The sequence below is a fragment of the Elgaria multicarinata genome, chromosome 11 (assembly GCF_023053635.1).
Source record: "Elgaria multicarinata webbii isolate HBS135686 ecotype San Diego chromosome 11, rElgMul1.1.pri, whole genome shotgun sequence".
In the NCBI taxonomy this organism is placed as follows: Eukaryota; Metazoa; Chordata; class Lepidosauria; order Squamata; family Anguidae; genus Elgaria; species Elgaria multicarinata.
Window position 1 is genome coordinate 12,685,815 of NC_086181.1, and position 19,524 is coordinate 12,705,338.

A 19,524-nucleotide genomic window follows, 5' to 3' on the forward strand; every position below is an offset into this window, starting at 1 on the left:
CATCGCTCATTCTCCCACCCCTATGTTCACTATTTTCTGGAATGCTGACTTTCATGAAAGTACTTCTCTCAGTACTGCAATATTTGCAAAACTGATGGAATTTTTATATTTTTATACATCATTTTTGTTTTACATTTGTTATAAATAAAAAAAGTATATTCACATTCCTACAAATTCAAGTAATGGAAAAAATCTGTCTGATTTAAGAATTGGATCAACATTGTTATGCAAGACTCAGTTGCTGGAGGCAGCGGGGGAATGACTACCCCCTCTGCAACTTCAATTATAGTAGTAATAAGTACTGTATGAATTGTGGCTGAGCCAATATTATGGTTTCTTATCTGATGACAACCAACATCTCCTACCAAGAATGCCATAAATCCCTGTCCAAATGTGTGAGCTGATGTCCTACTTCACCTCAGCCATAAACTAATTAGGTAACTATCAGTACAATTTTATGCATGCCTACTCAGAAGTCAGTCCCATTCCTGGGCTTACTGTAAAAATACTCATCTGTAAAATAGGAATAATAATACAGGGCTACAGCAATGGCTATTAATATAACGTGTGTGAAGCACTTGAATTCATGAAGTGTGCAATATGTGTGCAAGGCCTTCTTAGAGAGCCTTTTCAGTGGTGGGACCCCAGCTGAGGCTTGCCTGGCACCTATGATGTGGTCTTTTCAGCACCAGGTGAACTTTGCCAGGCTTTTTAGTCATTCTGTTTGAAAAAATTCCATTGCTGCAGTTTTAGACTTTTGCACAACTACTGGCTGTAACTCTGGTTTTTACTTTGGTTTTATTATTTTTAAAACTTCATATTTTTGTATTATGTTTTACAAAGTTGGTGTTATTTTATGGTTTTAAGTTTTCTTTTGTGAACCGCTGGAGAACTTTGCCTAATGGCTAGTATAGAAATGTGACCCTGCCTTTGTTGAAAAAATAGAAAATAAATTAAACTTTGCTAGGGAATAGGTTCCTAGCAAACTATTAAGTATAGATTTGCGGAGGCAGGAGTTAAGTCTCAAAGGAAGTATTGCTGTGATAGAGACTTGTAAGATGGAACCACATAATGTTGGGAGGAGAAGCGTACTGGGGACAATATTCTTGGAATAAAGATAATGTGCAACTTTACACACAAATAAACACACAGGGAGTTGGATCCAGACTAAGTTAGTCACACTTAGGTCCCATTGAAATCAATGGAACTTGTATTTGGAATTTTGTAAGTTACTGGGTGTGGGCAAGTTAACATTCCCCCTTGAAGACTGGATTAATCTTTAGTACATAGGCAATTTCCACCCAGCCCCCTGCCTTTCTTTAACAAAACAGCCTTGCCACCACCTCAAGCACTCCTGGGGCGGGGAAATGGCTGCCCAAGAATGCCCCTGAGAACAACACTACATCATCACATAGTGTAATTTCCAGGAAATTCCCCACCCCTCCCTAACCCCACCCCAATCAACCATAGCTGAATACCTGCCATTTTTGCTGGTAATGCATTGTTCTAATAAGTTGTATGGGGAGGCGGGTATTCAGATCAGCTTTTCTCATGAACTTTTTATATTGATTGCAATTAACTTTGTCTAGATCCACCTCAATATAGATACAACCATACACACCAATGTTGCCTTTAAAATAGATAGCAGGCTTAGCAGCCATTCTAACGGCTATGGTTTGTATTCCCTATAGGCCTGTCAAAACAACAGCGTGACAGTGGACTCTGTATATTAAAATAGATATGTCAAATACAATATAAATGCAGCAAACAAAAATACTAGCTGATGTGGCTGCTTAATAACAGAACACAAATAGTGAAAGGTGTTTTTTTAATGGATGTAAACATTTCTAGGAGAAAGAAAAATTTAATTTTTATGCCTTTTATGTGTTCTAATCAGGGTTTTTTTTTTAATTCCGAACACAGCTGTCTGCTTTACTGTCTCTCCAATGACGCCAGATGCCCGGTTCATCAAGGAAATGCAGGAAAACAATGATTTGAAAGCAATTAGAAGCACCGAGACCCATATTAAAATGTGATAACACCATCCTAGTGGGAATTCCAGGCACCGCTGCATTTCTGACATTTCTGTGTTGCCAGAGATGAACATGTGTTGGAAGCAGAGCCTTCCCGCCCCATGTCAGTGAGTGGGGGGATGAGCGGATATCATGCTGGAATTTTATTTCTTAAACCAATTAAAGAAATCAAGCTAATATGGCACATTTGCCAGTTTCTCTGACTGTTCTACCTTCTTTATACATGCACAAGCTCTTCTCCTTAAACTCTAAAACACTCCTATTCACCAAAATCCAGGTATTATCAACATTCAACAATTGAGGTGGGTGGTGGTCCTGTCACAACTATTAGCATACAAAACCTCATGTGTTACTCCTTATATATTTACCATATATGCCTGTGTATGTGAAGCAGTGTGTATGTCTCTGGTATTGCTTTTTACAATGGCAAGACAGCAGATTTTTCATGTACTTTTTCATGCCTTTTTGAGACAGTCAGATACCCATTTAGTGATTTTTATCACCTTGTTTTCAGGCAGAGAGCAGTTTGCGCAAAAATACACGCACACACCACTAAAAACACAAAACATCATTAACGCAAACCAGCACCAGAGCCTCTGTGTAGGTCCCAGCCTATAAGTTATTCTTGAATGTGAGAAAGTAATCCGAGAAAGTAATCCAGTAGTTGTAACACAATCTATACTACAGTCTTTAGCCCCTTCCCTAGATGACCTCAATTCCCCTTCTGTCCGCAGGTTGCCCAGGCAAGGAACCACACTGAACAGCTCATGGCTTTCTGACATCATGCAAGTTGGGCACCACATGAATATCAATCCATTTGGCTTCCCCAAATATAGAAGGGTGGGCACCGTGCAAACCTTGATGTGCATGGACACAATGCACATTGACACAACCTAAATGTTGCAAGAACCCCAGGGTTCTTTTTCTTCCTTTTTTTTTTAAAGTTTTCAGCACTTTTGGCTAGGGATTGGAAATATGATGGTAAAACAGGAAGCAAGTAAAAAAACAAAAAACAAGACCTTTAATCAATTGATTTTCCTATAGTAATTCGGCAAGGTTTTTTTCTAGTACTAAATGAGGTTTTTTTACAGAGGATGGTAACATTTCTTGACGTTTCAAGGATTTTATATAATAAAGGGCAATATACTTATATACTCACAATTATGATGCATGAACGTTAAATTTCATTTAAAGGGGGGAAGTTTCTAGACTTCATGTTGACTTGGGGGAATGGGGGCATCACTTCTGGAGGAATGAGCAGCTGTATACTCCCCAATAACCCTTTGTCTCCACAATCTGACATGCTATATATTAATGCTAAACCTCCTCTGTGGCCAGCACAGAAAACCAAGCAAGCTGCCTGAAACAGGACATTTCCTTCCCTAGAAATGCAATGGGCTGCCAGAGGAGGGCCAGAGTTCCCCATCTTTGCACTACCAGCCCCAAGTAGGCTAGTAATATATTTCCTTTGCAGTCTGGTAACTTCTGTGGGCTTCCCTTCACCCCTTGAAAGCTGATGCACTACTACTGTAACCCTCATATATGGTTTACTAGCCTACACCACTGGTACAATCCCCTTTCCTGAACTAAAATTTAAACTTACACTCACCTCCAGGCAGGAATTCCCAGTGGTACCTGAAAGAAAGCAATGAAGAAGACATCAGAAATTTTCAGCTCTTAACCATCTATTGCCCTTCAAAGAAGTGATGGCAAATGGAGGACAGTATCACAGAAATAAAGGAAGATCTCATACTCACAGATACGTAGGCAACACCTCTTCATCCTTGGGCTGCCCCGTTATTTCTAGCCTTTTTAACATTGTGCAAATAAAGTGCTTATTTAATTGTTCTATTTTGTATGCATTTACCTAGAGCAGGGAAAGGCAACGTGATATCCGCCAGATGTTTTGGACTACAACTGCAATCAGCCCTAGCCAGCATGACCAATGGTCAGAGATTATGGGCACTGTAGTCTAAGACATCTGGACGGCACTGAGTTGCTTACCACTGATCTAGAGAGTCCTCCTTACTTTCTGTTTCAGATTATTCTATTTTTTGACCACTAGCAAACCCATGACTAAAAACCTCTGGACTAAACCTCATCAGGTAAAAACTGAGAAACATGTTTTTGTCTGAAGTAGTAGCGTAGTTATACTTTTAAACTTCCTTCCAAACTCTAGGACCTTTCTCCGTAGGAACCTTTACAACAAGGGTGGGCAATTGCGGGGGCCCACGGTCAGTTTTGCCCCCCACAATCCTCCCCATGGACCACACTCCAACTAGCACCTTGTAGAATCCCTCCCCCCACCCTGCACAATCCTCCCCACACCCTATGACAAAAACAAAATAGACAACAATTTGCCACCAAAATCTGGTGGCAAACTACTAAGGAGCTGAAATTAAGTCAAATTTAGCAAAGGAAAAGTTCCTGGGTTACTGTAGAAGTGTAGCAATTTGGACACCTGCTACAGTAACCCATGGCCTTCTCTGCGGTGGCCCCAAACCTCTGGAACAAACTCCCATCGGAGGACCACCATCCTTGCAGGCTTTCAAGAAGGGCTTAGAAGCTGACAGAACAAATAGCTGATACAGTCAACTGGAAGCTTCTTATGTTATAGAGCATCCTGTACCCATCTGGTGCCCTGCTTTCACAGCTTCATCTCAACCTGTATAGTGGCGCTCCAGAAGTTGCTAGATTTCAAGTCCCACATTTAGAGGGCACCAAGTTGGGGAAACCTGATACAGAGGGTTGATAAAGGGCTCCTAAGTGAACTGGAGCCTAACCTAGGAAACAGGCAAGAATATAGGGAGAAGATTCACTTGAGAGAAATTCAAATTTATATCCTAAACTGAACTATGTGAGAAAATTATTTACTTTACATTTCTATACTAGTCAATAGACAAAGCTCTCTGGGCATTTTACAACAGCGTCACAAACTAAATGTGTCTCAGGACTTTCAACATTGACAAATTTCACTTCTGCCTTAACAAAGTGAAGCTTGGTTCCAGAAACTAATACTTTTTCCTATTCACCGGTGCTTGAGCATCATTCCCTGCCCCTACCTCCAACACATACACAAACGCATCCACTGAATTTTGCAGAGAAATCTAACCAGAACAATCAATAGTTGACTTTGCTTATTTTTGTCTCACACTGACAGCACCATGCAAAAGAATCCCTGACCATGATAGAAAAAGACAAACTGCATTTGAAGGTGGTAATCAATGATATGCTTGCATTTCCCATGAAAAACACAGAGGAAATATATGGTCTTTCTTTGCAATCCCAAAATGTTGAGGAATCCTCTTAGGTTGGGGACTGCTGCACTGGGTCATACTGGGACAACTCCAGGCACTCTTGAATGAAATGGATTATCTAGATCCATTTCAATCGCGTTTCAGGCCTGGTTTTGGAACGGAAACTGCCTTGGTCGCCCTGTGGGATGACCTCTGTCGGGAGAGAGACAGGGGGAGTGCGACCCTGTTGGTTCTCCTGGACCTCTCAGCGGCTTTCGATACCATCGATCATGGTATCCTTCTGGATAGGTTGTCTGAGCTGGGAGTTGGAGGTACTGCATTGCAATGGTTCCACTCCTACTTGGATGGCCGATTCCAGAAGGTGGTGCTGGGGCATTATTACTCTGTGCCGTGGCACCTAAGCCATGGGGTTCCACAGGGCTCTATTTTATCCCCTATGCTGTTTAACATATACATGAAGCTGCTGGAGGAGGTTATCCAGAGATGTGGACTGAGGTGTCATCAATATGCACATGATACCCAGCTCTACCTTTCCTTTTCATCAAACCCAGGAGAGGCAGTGGCTGTTCTGAACCAGTGCCTGGGCACGGTAATGGACTGGATGAGGGCTAATAAACTGAGACTCAATCCAGACAAGATGGAGGTACTGTTAGCGGGTGGTTCATCTGTCCGGCGAGGTGATGTTTGCCCTGTCCTGGACGGGGTTGCACTCTCCCTAAAGGATCAGGTCTGTAGTTCGGGGGTGCTCTTGGATCCAGAACTGTCACTTGAGGCACAGGTGAACTCTGTGGCAAAGAGCACCTTTTATCAGCTTAGGCTGATATACCAACTGCACCCTTATCTGGACGGAGATAGCCTAGCTACAGTTATCCATGCTCTGATAACCTCTCATTTGGATTACTGCAATGTGTTATATGTGGGGCTGCCTTTGAAAATGATCCGGAAACTTCAACTGGTACAAAACAGGGCAGCACGGTTACTAACAGGGACTGGCCGATGAGACCACATCACACCAGTCCTTTTCTAGCTTCACTGGCTGCCAGTCCAGGTCCAGGCCCGATTCAAAGTGCTGGTATTAACATTTAAAGCCCTAAACGGCTTGGGGCCAGGCTATCTGAAACGCCTCCTCCCATATGTACCTGCCTGGACCCTAAGGTCATCCTCAGGGTCCTTCTCCGTGAGCCCCTGCCAAAAGAAGTGAGGCAGGTGGCTACCAGGAGGAGGGCCTTCTCTGCTGTGGCACCCCGGCTGTGGAATGAGCGCCCTAAGGAGGTTCGCTTGGCACCTCCATTATATGCTTTTAGACGCCAGGTGAAGACCTTTTTATTCTCCCAGCATTTTAACAGTCTATAAATAAATTTTAACTTGGTGTTTTAAATTTGTAATTTTGCATTGCTGCTGTTTTTATCTGGTTGAGCTTTTATATTGTATTTTATATTATGGTTTTATACTGTTGTTTTATACTTTGGTTTTAATTTTTGTGAACCGCCCAGAGAGCTTCGGCTATTGGGCAGCATAGAAATGTAATAAATAAATAAATAAATAAAAATACTAAGTGAGACTACCTTCACAGCGCTGCTTTGGTGCCACGTTACCACTAAACCCTGCAATTTTGCTGCTGCGTGGTGGCAGCAGGCAATCCAAACGCAGGAGGCGGTGCAGGCTTACCAGAAGTAATTCGGCTTGCCAGCTTTCCCCCTGCCCCTTGCCCAGCTTCTGGCAACCAATTAGAGGTCACTTTCCTCCCAGGAACGTCCCTGGTGCAATGCTGGAAGAAGGCCAGATGGCGGAAAAGAGGTGCTGACTTCTCTCCAGCGGGAAAAGTCAGGGTAAGTCCCCGACCTTTCCAGTGCGCAGCTTTGCCTATTTGTCCACGGTGGATGGAAATCGGCGACTGTGTCATATAAGCAACGCAGTGCCGATTCACAACCTCCGCAGGGCAAAGACGATGTTTAGACAGGCCCAGGAAGGCACATAAAGTATGGTACATATATATGGTATATATTCTGCTTGGAATATATACAACTAAAATGTGTCCCAACCTCAATCTAGTCACCAGATATTATAACTTAGGTAGAGCCAAGTTGTACCCGAGGTACTTTATATTCAAGCCATAGAATACAACATCATAATGCCCAAGTCTATTTTGATAGCATGTCAAAATCCATGGGTTGGATTTAGATTTAGTCATACTTTGAGCAGACCCATTAAAATAAATGGGACTAAGTTAGTCATGACCAATTCAAATCTCATTGCTTTGAATGGGTCTATTTAGGGATGACTAAATCTGGATCCAACCCCATGTATTATCTCTTAACAGATTCAATTAGCATTGCACGATGTTTACTCCCATTATAGTCATGTTGTATGAAGGACTATAACCAGTGAATTTTATTTGTTTTGTGATCTTGTTGCATTGTTAGGTGTGTGTTCTCTTGCCTGTATTTTAATGTGATTTCAAAATAAAATAAAATAAAATTGACGTTTAAAGTGGATCACTGGCATTTGAGTGCCCAGTGTTAATTCACGAGCTCAACATAAATCCAGGCCAAGGATTCTTAGCCTGCCAACAATGCATGCTGTGTACACAGGGGCTGTTAAACCTCGATTGAACATGATATCAGCCGGGCAGAAGTCTGCAAAGATAGGTATATGTGTTGGTTTTAATTTATACGTGCCTGGTAGTGTCACACTTAAACCAGATCCCAGATTCCTCAATAACAGGAATACAGTATGTTATATTGCAGGTAGGCTTACCCTCAGAATTTGAAGTAAGCAAACTTTGAACTCAGCATTGTGGTCCTAAGTTCCAACACAACATTTCTTCCACCAATTCCAAAACCAGATGCTTTCTGGGAATCCGCTGACTATGACTCTGTAAGTTCTTTGCTCAGCAAGTCACTGGGGACAGGATGGAGTGTTTCAGCCCTGATCTTGGCCATTCAGCATCCAATTAACAACAGCCCAATAAACCTTTAAAAGACCAGGGTTTGTACCTGGGGGTGGGGGTGGGGGCTGACATAACAATGGATATCCCATCACAACCAGCTCTATCAATTCAGAGCAGACATCCCCTGCCTTGCAATCTCTAACAAACTCTTTTTCTTGCTGACTCGCTGAGTAGTTCAATTCCCGTTTTCCCACTTGCTCAGGTCACCTCCCTGTTTTTGTTTTTTTCCCCAGAGAGGAGATTATTTCCTCTACTGTGCAATGAGTAATTCTAAGTCACGATGAGTGATTCCGAGTTGCAAATACTTCTTGTTTAGTGAATTCTTGTCCTCTCTCCTTGAGAGGGGCACCTAATCTTTCCTGAACATGTCTTCTTCATAATATTTATTGCACTAGGTGCCAAAAATGATTTTCTGTCAGTTTCCATTTCAGTTTGGCCAAAAGGATTGGTGTATCTGCCCCTAACCTCTGTCATTTTTAATACAGTATATTGGAGTTTTTTCTAAAGTAAATCTGAGTTCTGCTGCACACTTTAGAGCCATCACAAATCCCTCCATAAGATACTATTATTACCCAAGAAAGCAAATTGTGTGCAGAGTGCAAACATACAGAGCATGGAAATTTTCTTCATAGCACTTTAGTTAGTTAGTTATTTTAAGCAGCATGGCATCCAAGAAAGTCACCCAAATTTTCATTTTGCCTTCCACTCCCTCCCTCTCACTTTAACAGTTGTCTCCTGTCTTTGCCTTTATTCTAGTCACTTCACCTTCATCAACATTTCCTCACTAATGTTACAGACATTTAAGGAAAGTTTTCCAAGAACTATGGGCCAACCTAGACATGACAATATTCACATGGTTTGGCCTTGTATGGCTGATTTTCCTTTTTTAAAAAAAACAAACAGCTGGCACGAGGGAGCCCAAGTCGATCAGGGCCATCCTGTAGGGAGGTTTAAGCCTTGTATCCCCTGTGGTCTCAATCGTAATCAGCACGTGCACACACACACCTGCCATTCTCAGTGGGAATAATAATAATAATAATAATAATAATAATAATAATAATAATAATAATAATAATAATTTCTTGCCCACTTCTCCATTTTGATCAAGGCAGGGAACAACAATAAACAATAAAATACATAACACTCAATTAAAACATAATATACATTGTTAAAAAATCCTAAAAAACATCCTAAAAACATTTCAAAAACATCTTAAAATTCCACTGGATAGGCCTGCCGGAAGAGATCAGTCTTTATAGCTTTCTTGAATGCTAGTAGACTGTTAAGTTGACGAGTCTCCTCCAGCAGGCCACTCCACAGTCTGGGAGCAGCAGAAGAGAAGGTCCTCTGGGTAACAGTTCTTAATCTAGTTTTTGCTGACTGAAGTAGATTCTTCCCAGAGGACCTGAGTGTGTGGGGTGGATTGTACGGGAGAAGGCGATCCCGCAGGTAGCCTGGACCCAAACCATGTAGGGCTTTAAAGGTGATAACCAACACTTTATGCTCGCAAACTAATTGGCAAACAGTGAAGAGATTTTAAAAGGTTATCCAATGGTTCCCAGGCTTTTTTGGATCAGTGGGGACATTTAGAATTTTAATTGTGTGTGTGTAGTGAGCACTCTCATAAAATGGCTGCAATGGGGGCTCATCCTTTCAAAAATGTCTGCCATGGTAGGCATGGTCACTCACAAAACACCCATTTCCTAGAAAGCAAATTGATAAAGCTCAGTGAAAAGTCACATAATAAGGAAACTGAGCAGAAGGCAATGGTGGGCTCTAGCTGAGTCCCCAAATGCCAAATCACATAGCTCACAAAGCCCTACTACGCCAGCTTACGTTTTTTCTGGGCAGATGGGCACACTTTAAAAAGAAACACTGGGCTGCAGACCTCCACAATTTCTATTTTCTAAGGATGGCTCAAGGGGCCATGTAGGAACTGGAGATATTCTTGGAAATTAATGTGGCACTGGCACTTGTCAGCCTCCCAGTTAAAAATAAAGGTTACAAATTCTCAAAATAAAATAAAAATCTAGAGAGGTAGAGAACTTGGAGGGGTGACCATGGGCACCACGCTGGAGACCACAGTCTTACTAGTTCGAAGTGAAGTACTTTGCAGCATTGGCCAGCTCTTTGGCAAACCAGACAGAACAAACCTTGCAAAACCTGAGCTATTAGCTCAAGGTAGAGCTCATGTGGAGGTAAAATGGGCTAAACCTGAGGTGCTAGACAGCTCAGATCTAAGATTTTACTTCCCAGGGAGCAAGTAGAGTAATGCCTAGTTTTACATGTACAAAGAAGAAGAATTACTACAATCAAGCTTTTAAAGCCCAACAATATTGTTATAAAATGTATTAACTGTTCTTTTTAATTTGAAATATCAATTGCTGTGAAGCATCTTAAATATTTTGTTATCAGCATGCATTTAAAAATAATTGCTCTTAATTCAAATATTACAATATCTAACCTAGTTTCCCTCATGTATTATGATGAGGTTGGGTACTACATAATGAGCTGGTCAGATGGTGGCCTTAGGAAAGAAAATGGGGCGGGGGGAGAGAAAGAAGAGGAATGAATTCCTACTACCCCCAAGTCAGTAATGGTATTGCTGCATCAAGGCACATATTAATTTTGGGGAAGGGTTGATTGAGTCCCTGCAGCCACTGCAATCCCTGGGTTATTTATTTTTAAAGCATTTAAAAAGTGAGGCGGGGGACTCTCACTCTCACACGCAATAGTGGGTAGGTCAGCTCCTAGGGACAGGGAGAGCCAAGCATGAACATGCCTGGTCCAAAACATTTTGGGCCTGGGGAAGCAATCCAAATGTCTCCTCAACCCCATATTAAATAATACAGGTCACAATTGTCTGGGAAGCCCTGGCGAAATCAATGGAAGCTACACAAGAGCACTGTGGTTCATTTCAATTAAGCTTGGACAAGAGGATTCCTCAGCAGATTTTGTCCTATGGATCAGATCTCTCCATTGCCCCCCTTGCCACCCGCCCCATGGCATTCGAGATTTACCACCATGCTTTTTGCCCTCCACAGTGCACAAAACCTTGCACCTGTCCTGTATCAAGCAAGCCGTGACATCACTGCTGTGGAGAACTGAGGGCCAGAGGGACAGCCCCCAATTTTCCATTTGGGAGGGTTTCCAAAAGTTGGCAGGTAAAGGAATCCATTTAGCAAAAACAGCCACCCTTCCAAACAGTTTCAAATAAACGAGCCGTGAGGCAAATCCATAAAGTCAAGGTATAATTACACTCCCTTGCAATTCTAGCCAATTGAGAACACTAAAACCACCACAGCGGATATTTAAGTTAGATCTTGACAAATCTGGGTTTAACTTGTTGGCTATTTTAATGTCCACCCAAGGAGAAATAATTGATGCTGAACAGCATCTCAAGCAAGCAAGAGGGAATAAGGGCCAAGAGAACAGAGAGAAACTTCATAACACACCATTGGCTAAGCCCTGCAAACCATTTCAATTACATTCCTCGTCCAAATGGTACAGAATTACAAGGCAGGTTAGAGAAGAGAGATCGGAGACTGATTTTGACTGCACAACTTTCATCATTTACAGTGATCAATGACTAATCTGCAAGGAAGAGACAGTAAACTCCAAATTCCCCCATGCCCGAACAGGTTCTGCACCATATCTATCAGAGACCATCCCAGTTCTGTTACTGACCTGCCTGTTTTCATCATAAATGCAGTAGTATTTGCGTAACCAGTGTTCTGTGGATCTCATGATTCTATAACGTTCAAACAAAACGTTAGTCAACACAGTGTGAAAACTCCACACAACAGTTGAGTTTTTAGGGGGTACTCCCCACACAAAATGTTCTAACTCCACTGTTGTGTGACTGTGGGCTACAGTGGAGTTGAGTAAAATCCATTGCAATGTTTAATTGACAGTTTCTCCGCCCTCTCTCCTCCCCCGGTTGTCCCAATAGCATCCCATCAGCCATTACTACAAAAAACAATCCCAGTTGCTCTCCTAGAGCGGCACTCGCTCCTTTCACTGCTCTTGCTAGGGAACTTTATAGCCAGTGGGAAAAGTCCACTCAATGCAATGGAAAACTCCACAGAGCCCGCCACACAACATGCAACACAAGGGTTGTGCAGGAACTCTCCTTTGCATAGTGTGGATATTCTGTGTGGTGTTCTCCAAAAAACTCCATCGTTGTGTGGAGTTTTCCCACCAGACAACACATTTCTCAACAGTGGTGTAAAAACTCCACTGTGGAGTTCTAAAACCACCGTTGAAAAACGTGTTGTCTGAACTGAGCCTATGAGTGCACTTTGCAAGCATTGGATTTAGTATGGGACACAGTATTCAGCATCCTTGAAATCTCAGGTTTCCATTTTTAAAAGGCAAAGAAGTTTCTAGACCTTATAGCTATGACAATGGGCTTAAAAGTGTTTGGCCAATGCCTGAAGAAATCTCCAAAGGGAGGCATTAGCAAGGCTTTACTTATGGAGCTTGGGTAGGGCTTCAGATTCCTGCCCTGCAACATTACATCTAGAAATAGAATTATACAAGATGAATATATGCACATTTGGTTATTTTACATAAATTATATAGGCTGCAGAATTCAGCCTTTCTTGGAAGAAGTTTGAGGTACTGTAATTAATGATGAAATCCTTCTCCTTAGTTGATGGCAGTAAGAGATTTAAGCTACAATATGCTGGGAAAATTTGTATTTTTGGCCCCACCCCTTTGGATTAGTACTGGTCGGATGTTTGCTGCAGCTTCCTTATGATTCCTTCTCAAACTGTGCACTGGTAAACAAACAGCTTTTAACAAATACACCTGTCAGTGCATCCGAGTGAAACTTTTAAGCTGCTATCAACCTGCCTCAAACATGAAATTTGCCGTCTTCCATTTGCAACCTTCCCATTTCTTCCATCTTTTTTTCTTACCAGAAAAAAATCTGTTAAGGAAGAAAAATCCAACACATCTCGAGCTAGCACCAGGTTGGGGGGGGGGGGGGCGCTGGTTTACGTTACAAGGGTTAACTGAAGCAAGTACATTGGTATTCCCCTTCGCTTTTGTTTAAGCTCTTAAACGTGGAAACTTTAGCCTCATCCCAACAACATGCATGGGTTCCCCATGCCAGGATTTTCTCCAGCGGCTTAAAAGCTTTGCCCCGGCCTTCTTTCCAAAGTACCAGTGCTGAAAAATCCCTTATTATGGATGAAAGCTCAATGGCTATATCCCAATGGCTATATCCCATCCTGAAAAGTTCACTTAGATGCTGCAGCTCACAATGAGGAGTTAGGACACAATGCCTTTTCACTGGCAGCGTTAACAGCCCTCCATCTGGAAGCACCCCCTGTCTCAGGGCTCTCCTGGCCCCAGAAACTGGCTCTGAAAGGAAAGTTTCTCAAATCATGTTTACATTACATGTACAACCAGTCTGGAGTTGAGTAACTGTTGCGTCTACCTACAAAGAACCAATGTCTTAGGGCTTCTTAGCAGCCAAACCAATCCTACCATCAGGGAGAGTGAGGTGGCTTCCTCAGGCAGATGATTTGGGGCGTCATGAAAGGACAGCAAATTATTAGTTATTTAATTTATTATATTTCTACTAACAGGGAGAGGTACCTGTGGGATTTTTTATCTGAGGTGCCAGAATAATTTTGCCAGACTTGGGTAGTATGCATCTTGACTTGGGAAGAAGAGTGTCATTTGCTGTTCTACCTCAAGCAGCAAGATGTCTTGGGCTAAAGCAGCTTGTCTGGAAGCAAAGTTAAACAGGTCTAAACATTTTCAAAGCTATTTATTTATTATTACATTTGTATCCCGCCTTTTTTCCTCCAAGGAACCCAAGGTGGCATACATAATCTTCCTCCTCTCCATTTTATCCTCACAACAACCCTGTGAGGTAGGTTGGGCTGAGAATCTGTGACTGGCCCAAAGTCACCCAGTGGGTTTCCATGGCTGAGTGGGGCCTAGAACCCGGATCTCCCGACTCCCAGTCCAACACTTTAGCCACCACATCACACTTCTACACACTATGTAGAAACCTACCTGCAAATGGGAATAAGTGCATGTTTTTCTGCTGCAGGGCAAATTCTGTTCCTCTGATTTTCCCCCCTCAAAGGATACATATACTGCCTCCAAATCAATGCTAGTTGCTTTTTTTCGTTTAAAAAATGTTCAGCCGTTCTTGTTTTTTAAACTCTTGTAAAATTGCTCTGAGAAAGGGAGAGGGAATGGTTTGGTGACTGACAACACTGTGCAAATTCAGCAGCTGCCACAAACAGGGAAAAAGTGCTTACCCCTAAACTCAATCCAGTAGAGAAGATTTACGTGTGCCCAAAAGGAGTGCATTTCCACACTCACTGATGAAATTATGTATGTCTCTGTGTATCCTCAGTGCTTTTTTTTTTTACTGCAAACATGCTTCACAACCCAAACCAATTCTTATCTGGAAATTATACTCACTGGGATTGGGTGCTGCATCCTTACTCTCCTTTCCCTACCTGTAAATACCCTAACATTCCATGAGTACACACAAAAATCTCTAGTGCTTCGCAGGATAGTTGCCTTATAAAGGCTGTCCTGAACTCCTTTACAATGACAGGTCAAACTAGACATGCTGGTGGCAACCATATTTGTTCTTCAACTATCTACCCTTTCCATGTCTAAAGTGTGTCTGGGTCAGATTGTACCAAAAACGACAGTCCATCATTGTCAGCCAAATTTGGAAGAAAAGTATTTCAAGTGACAGGAAACAGCAAAGTAAGGCCAGTGAGTGAAAAGGTTTCAGCTCCCCTCACCTGCACACACCATATTATACAAATTAGATCATCTTCTTTGCTTTAGATGTGAATGAACCAGCAAGATGAAGAAAAAACACGGTTGCCCTCATCACCTCTAGGAAGTGCGTTTCTCTTCCTAAATTAGAAACCCATAGGTTTTAAGACTCCTTTCACCCTACAAGCCAGAGAGAGTAAATGAATTAAAGAGAAAGGAAGAGTGTGGCAAGCAGCACACCTTGCACAGTGGTGCACATCCTTCATTGCAGGAGCCTTTAGCCAAATGAAACCTGAATGACCATGCTTAACAGAATGCATTCAATTGCCAAGTGGAGGAAATTTCTGCTCTCACCATATGAAAACCAGCACCTTAGCTAATTAAAAGAAATCTAGCAGGGTTAGGCAAGATGGGGCATTAACACACAAGAGCTCAGCTACCTGACGATCAAAAGGTCACAGTCTTAAATACCACTTTTATCTTGATATCACAAGCCATCTGACTTAATGAGCTTCTTATAGCTGGGGAATTACATACACGCTATAGTTAAGCTAATGATTACTCTGAAATTCCTCTTTCCCATTTGCTCTCATCTGTAATTATTCAAACATAGTTTGGAAATTAAAATTACTCTGGTTAGATAACAACAGTAGAAACAGTTCAGTAATTTTGTTTTTGCTTTTTTTTAAAAAAAAGGTAAGAAAGGTAAGCTCTAGCTCTGATTAAGCTAAAAAGAGGTCTTCAAAGAGGTCGTAATTTAAACGTGGACTAAGCAGGGCTTCTTGGCAGAAAATACAACTTTATTGCTTCTATGAGCCCCAGCAACTCTCTTTTAACTCATTAACCAGAAGCTATGCTTATTTAATTCCGAAATTAAATCTGTGCCAATTAGTTGCCTAGGATGACCATGTTTTGGAAACCAAAAAGGACAACAAAATTTCTTTTTTAAAAAAAACAAACTTGTGTATGATTGTCACAAGTTTCTCTGCTCTAACATTAGAGTGGGTGTTGTGGGTGGTGGACACTACTTCGCCCATTCACACTTTTCAAGGCTTGTGCGTTGGCACTTCGCACATCCAGACTTTGAACTCCTGTCTACTTCCTGCACAAACACACAACTCTGAGACCCTCTCTCTAATGCCCATGCATTGCATGCCAGCATCATAGTGTTAAATTACAACAGGTGTTCCTAGGTTGTCTGTGCAGCCTCTGTTGTCTCTCTCTCTAAGTCATTGCAGCCAAACCAAAGCCTCTAGCCTCAAACAATCTTTCTCTCTCTCTCTGCCAAAATCTCCCAACGGTCCAGCTGGGCTGCGCACTTGTGGCCGGGGGTATTATTTATTGCAGCTTATTGCTTGATCATGTTAGGTGATTCTTACTTTAAGAATCTCTGCCACCAGCTGCCTCCACCTCCTCTCCTCCCTCACAACTGCTCAACTCTAATGCACTCTTAAAACACTCTGGGTGGCAAGCCAGCTTCTCAGAGCCAAGCTACAGGTGCATCTGGGTTGCCTTCAGCCTCTCTCTGCCTTATGCCAGCCAGACAACATCTCCAGCCTCAAACAATCCCCCCACTCTCTCTGCCAAAGTCTCCCAACAGTCCAACCAGACTGTGCACTTGTTCCCTGTGGCTGGGGGTAGGTTGCCAGCTTATAGCTGGTCGCATGCCAGCAGTCCAGACAGAGCCTAGCTCACAGTGAACAAAGTGAAGTGGAAGGCATAGCGAAGCAAAGCAACAACATGCCAGGTTCCAACATCCACAGTAACAGGACATCCGCAAAGATGAGAGCCTCTCTCTCGACTGGCACCTCACTGTTGGTCGTAAGAGTTTTTCTCTAAGAATGACCCATCATTGCCCATGATGTGGAACTCTGAGAAAAAGGCCTCTGACCCATTCTGTTTTGCCCTGTGGGCGGCTTTGACTGACCTCTCCTTTCCCACATTTTGATCTGTGGACGCCTCGCCTCTGCTGAGCTCCAGGTGCCTGACTGCCAACCAAATCTGCAACAGTAAAGGTGACCTGCTTGCCCAGCACTTAGCTAAAAACTGGATATCCCCCTTGATGCCAAGGGGTGAAACTGCTCAAGGTGCAAGACCCCAAAGAGGAGGTTTGACAACCTGACTTTGAAGGATATAGCTCCAGCAGTTTTAAAAATAATTAATCTTCAAACCTCAAATTTTTAAAAAATCCTAAAACTCAATGGATGAACAGATCTGTTTCAAATTTGGCATGGCTAAAGCCCTACCTAAGAGCTATAATGGTGCCAAGTTGTATCTCTTTATCTTTAAAAATGATGGAGCTGTAAGCATTTTTGTTAATTCCCATTAAAGTAGAGCTGCCTTTTGGGTGGGGGAGGGGAGGATGGGGAAAATCCAGATTTTTTCTTCAAATTTCATAATCGCCCCCCCCCCCTCCAGATTTGCCAGAATATAACTTTAGTTTACATATACCTAGAACCACATCCCTCCTGCCATCTTCATTCACCATGCCAGGCCCTGCTTTTCTTGTTATTTATCTGTTGAGTACAAATCTACTGCTAGAAGCAGCACCTTAACAGCTATGGCCCAAAGGCTATCGAACAACCATTATCTGAAACTGAAGAATTGTTCCTGTTTGTTTGTCTCTTAGTACAGCAGTAAAACATTCCTTTTTTATCTGGTCTTTGTGAGATATTTCTGACTAGCTCATTATATGGATATATATATATGTGTGTGTGTGTGTGTGTGTGTTTATTTTATTTTATTTTTACATGATCTTATGATGATAGTTTTTATTTTTCCCCTCTTCATTGTAAGCAGCTTTGAACACATTGAAGAAATGGCCTGCACATTTAACAAAATAAAATAAAAATAGGGCAGCTAGCTTTCACCAGTGTTTCCCAGACTAGTCACAACTGCCAGTGTAAGAGTACATCCAAAGCAGCAAGGTTTTTTTGCATACTCATCTTTAGTATTCATGTAAGGTTGGGAAGCACACAGCACCACATCTGGGCCCTCTTTGTGCTCCACTTTTTGTTCACCTCAAACAATTTTGTGTCTCATTAAACTTTTCTACATGAGCCATTATTATGCACTTGTCTTTCTCTACTAACAGTTGTTTACGGGTCTAGATAATCTTGTGATCCTCCAATTTCACTTCTGTGTCTAACAGAATTTTTTTAGGGAAGGGAAAATGAAGCATTTAATTGTGAAAGTGAAAGAAAATACATTTTCCTCTTGGGTATTTGCACTATTCCACTATACCAGTGTCAGCTAGAGGTTATGTAGCGGAAAAGCAGGAAAAGAATTGTTCCTCTTGTAGTGCTCGATCTCAATTCTGCCACAAAAACGAAAATAAATATAACCAATTAACAACCTCGTGTAGAAAAGCTCTTCAAATGATTACAAGGTTTTGTGGAACTGGTTTGTGCACAGTTGTGAAGTTGTCCTGAACCTCTCTTTATGGCTAATTATCAGAACTAGGCTAGAGCCGGCAACACCCAAATTCAAACCTGGAGGGATGTTCTCTAGTTCAGTATCCCTTTGGTCCATGGCTTGAGCTGGAGCCTGAAGCACAGCCAATAAAAGGAACTGCTCTGTTGTTAAGCAACCAAAGGCAAAAGGCTACGCAGCTAGTATTAAAGTGGACAGAGAGATGTTTTCTCCCCCTTCATAATAACAGAACCTTGGATCATCCAATGTAGCTGAATGACTGAATGATAGGAGTTGTATAAAATGATGCACATGATAAAGGTGAATAAAAGTATGCATGGCATGAAGAAATATCTCCTAATGCTAGAAGTTGGGATAATCCCATGAAGATGAATTGTGGGAGATTCAGGACAAAGAAAAGGAAGCACTTCTTCACATAGCACATAGTTAAACTATGGAATTTTCTACCATGGCATGTAGTGACGGACATTAACTTGGACAGCTTTAAAGTGGGGTTAGACAAATTCGCAGAGGATAAGGCTATCACTGGCTACCAGTAATGATGGCTATATATTATCTCCAATATCAGGGCCGGTATGTCCCTGCATGCCAGTTGCTAGGAACATGAGCAGGGGAGTGCTCTTGCGTTCATGTCCTGCTTGTGGACTTCCCATGGGTATTTGGTTGGCCACTATGCAAACAGAATGCTGGAATAGATAGGCTTTTTGTCTGATCCAGCATGGCTCTTCTTACATTCTAATGGTGAGAGATTCAGAACAAACAAAGGGAAGTACTTCTTCACACAGTGCATAGTTAAACTATGGAATTCAGTACCACCAACTTAGATGGCTTTAAAAGGGGATTAGACAATTTCCTGGAGGGTAAGGCTATCAATGGTTATTAGTCATGATGGCTATGTGCTACCTCTAGAAACAGCATGCCTCTAAATACCAGGGGGAGGATTTTGGGAGGCCATTTTCATCCAGATTTATGAAACCAGTGCAAAAAGGATAGCTGAAAGAAACAGTAGTTTAATCCAGCAAAAGAAAGAAAAACTGTTTGTGGAACTGGCTGGCAAGGAGTACCTTTTGGGAGCTACAGGACGTATTGC

At 42.1% G+C, this 19,524-nt stretch overlaps 1 protein-coding gene across 1 annotated transcript in view; it reads right to left on the reverse strand.

Annotated features, from left to right (window-relative positions):
* SKAP1 (src kinase associated phosphoprotein 1) overlaps window positions 1–19,524 on the reverse strand; it is a 385,397-nt gene that overhangs the window by 347,070 nt on the left and 18,803 nt on the right. The window contains exon 3 of the mRNA XM_063138165.1: window positions 3,643–3,668. Within this exon, the coding sequence (XP_062994235.1) occupies window positions 3,643–3,668 (26 nt within the window). The remainder of the gene's footprint in view (window positions 1–3,642; window positions 3,669–19,524) is intronic.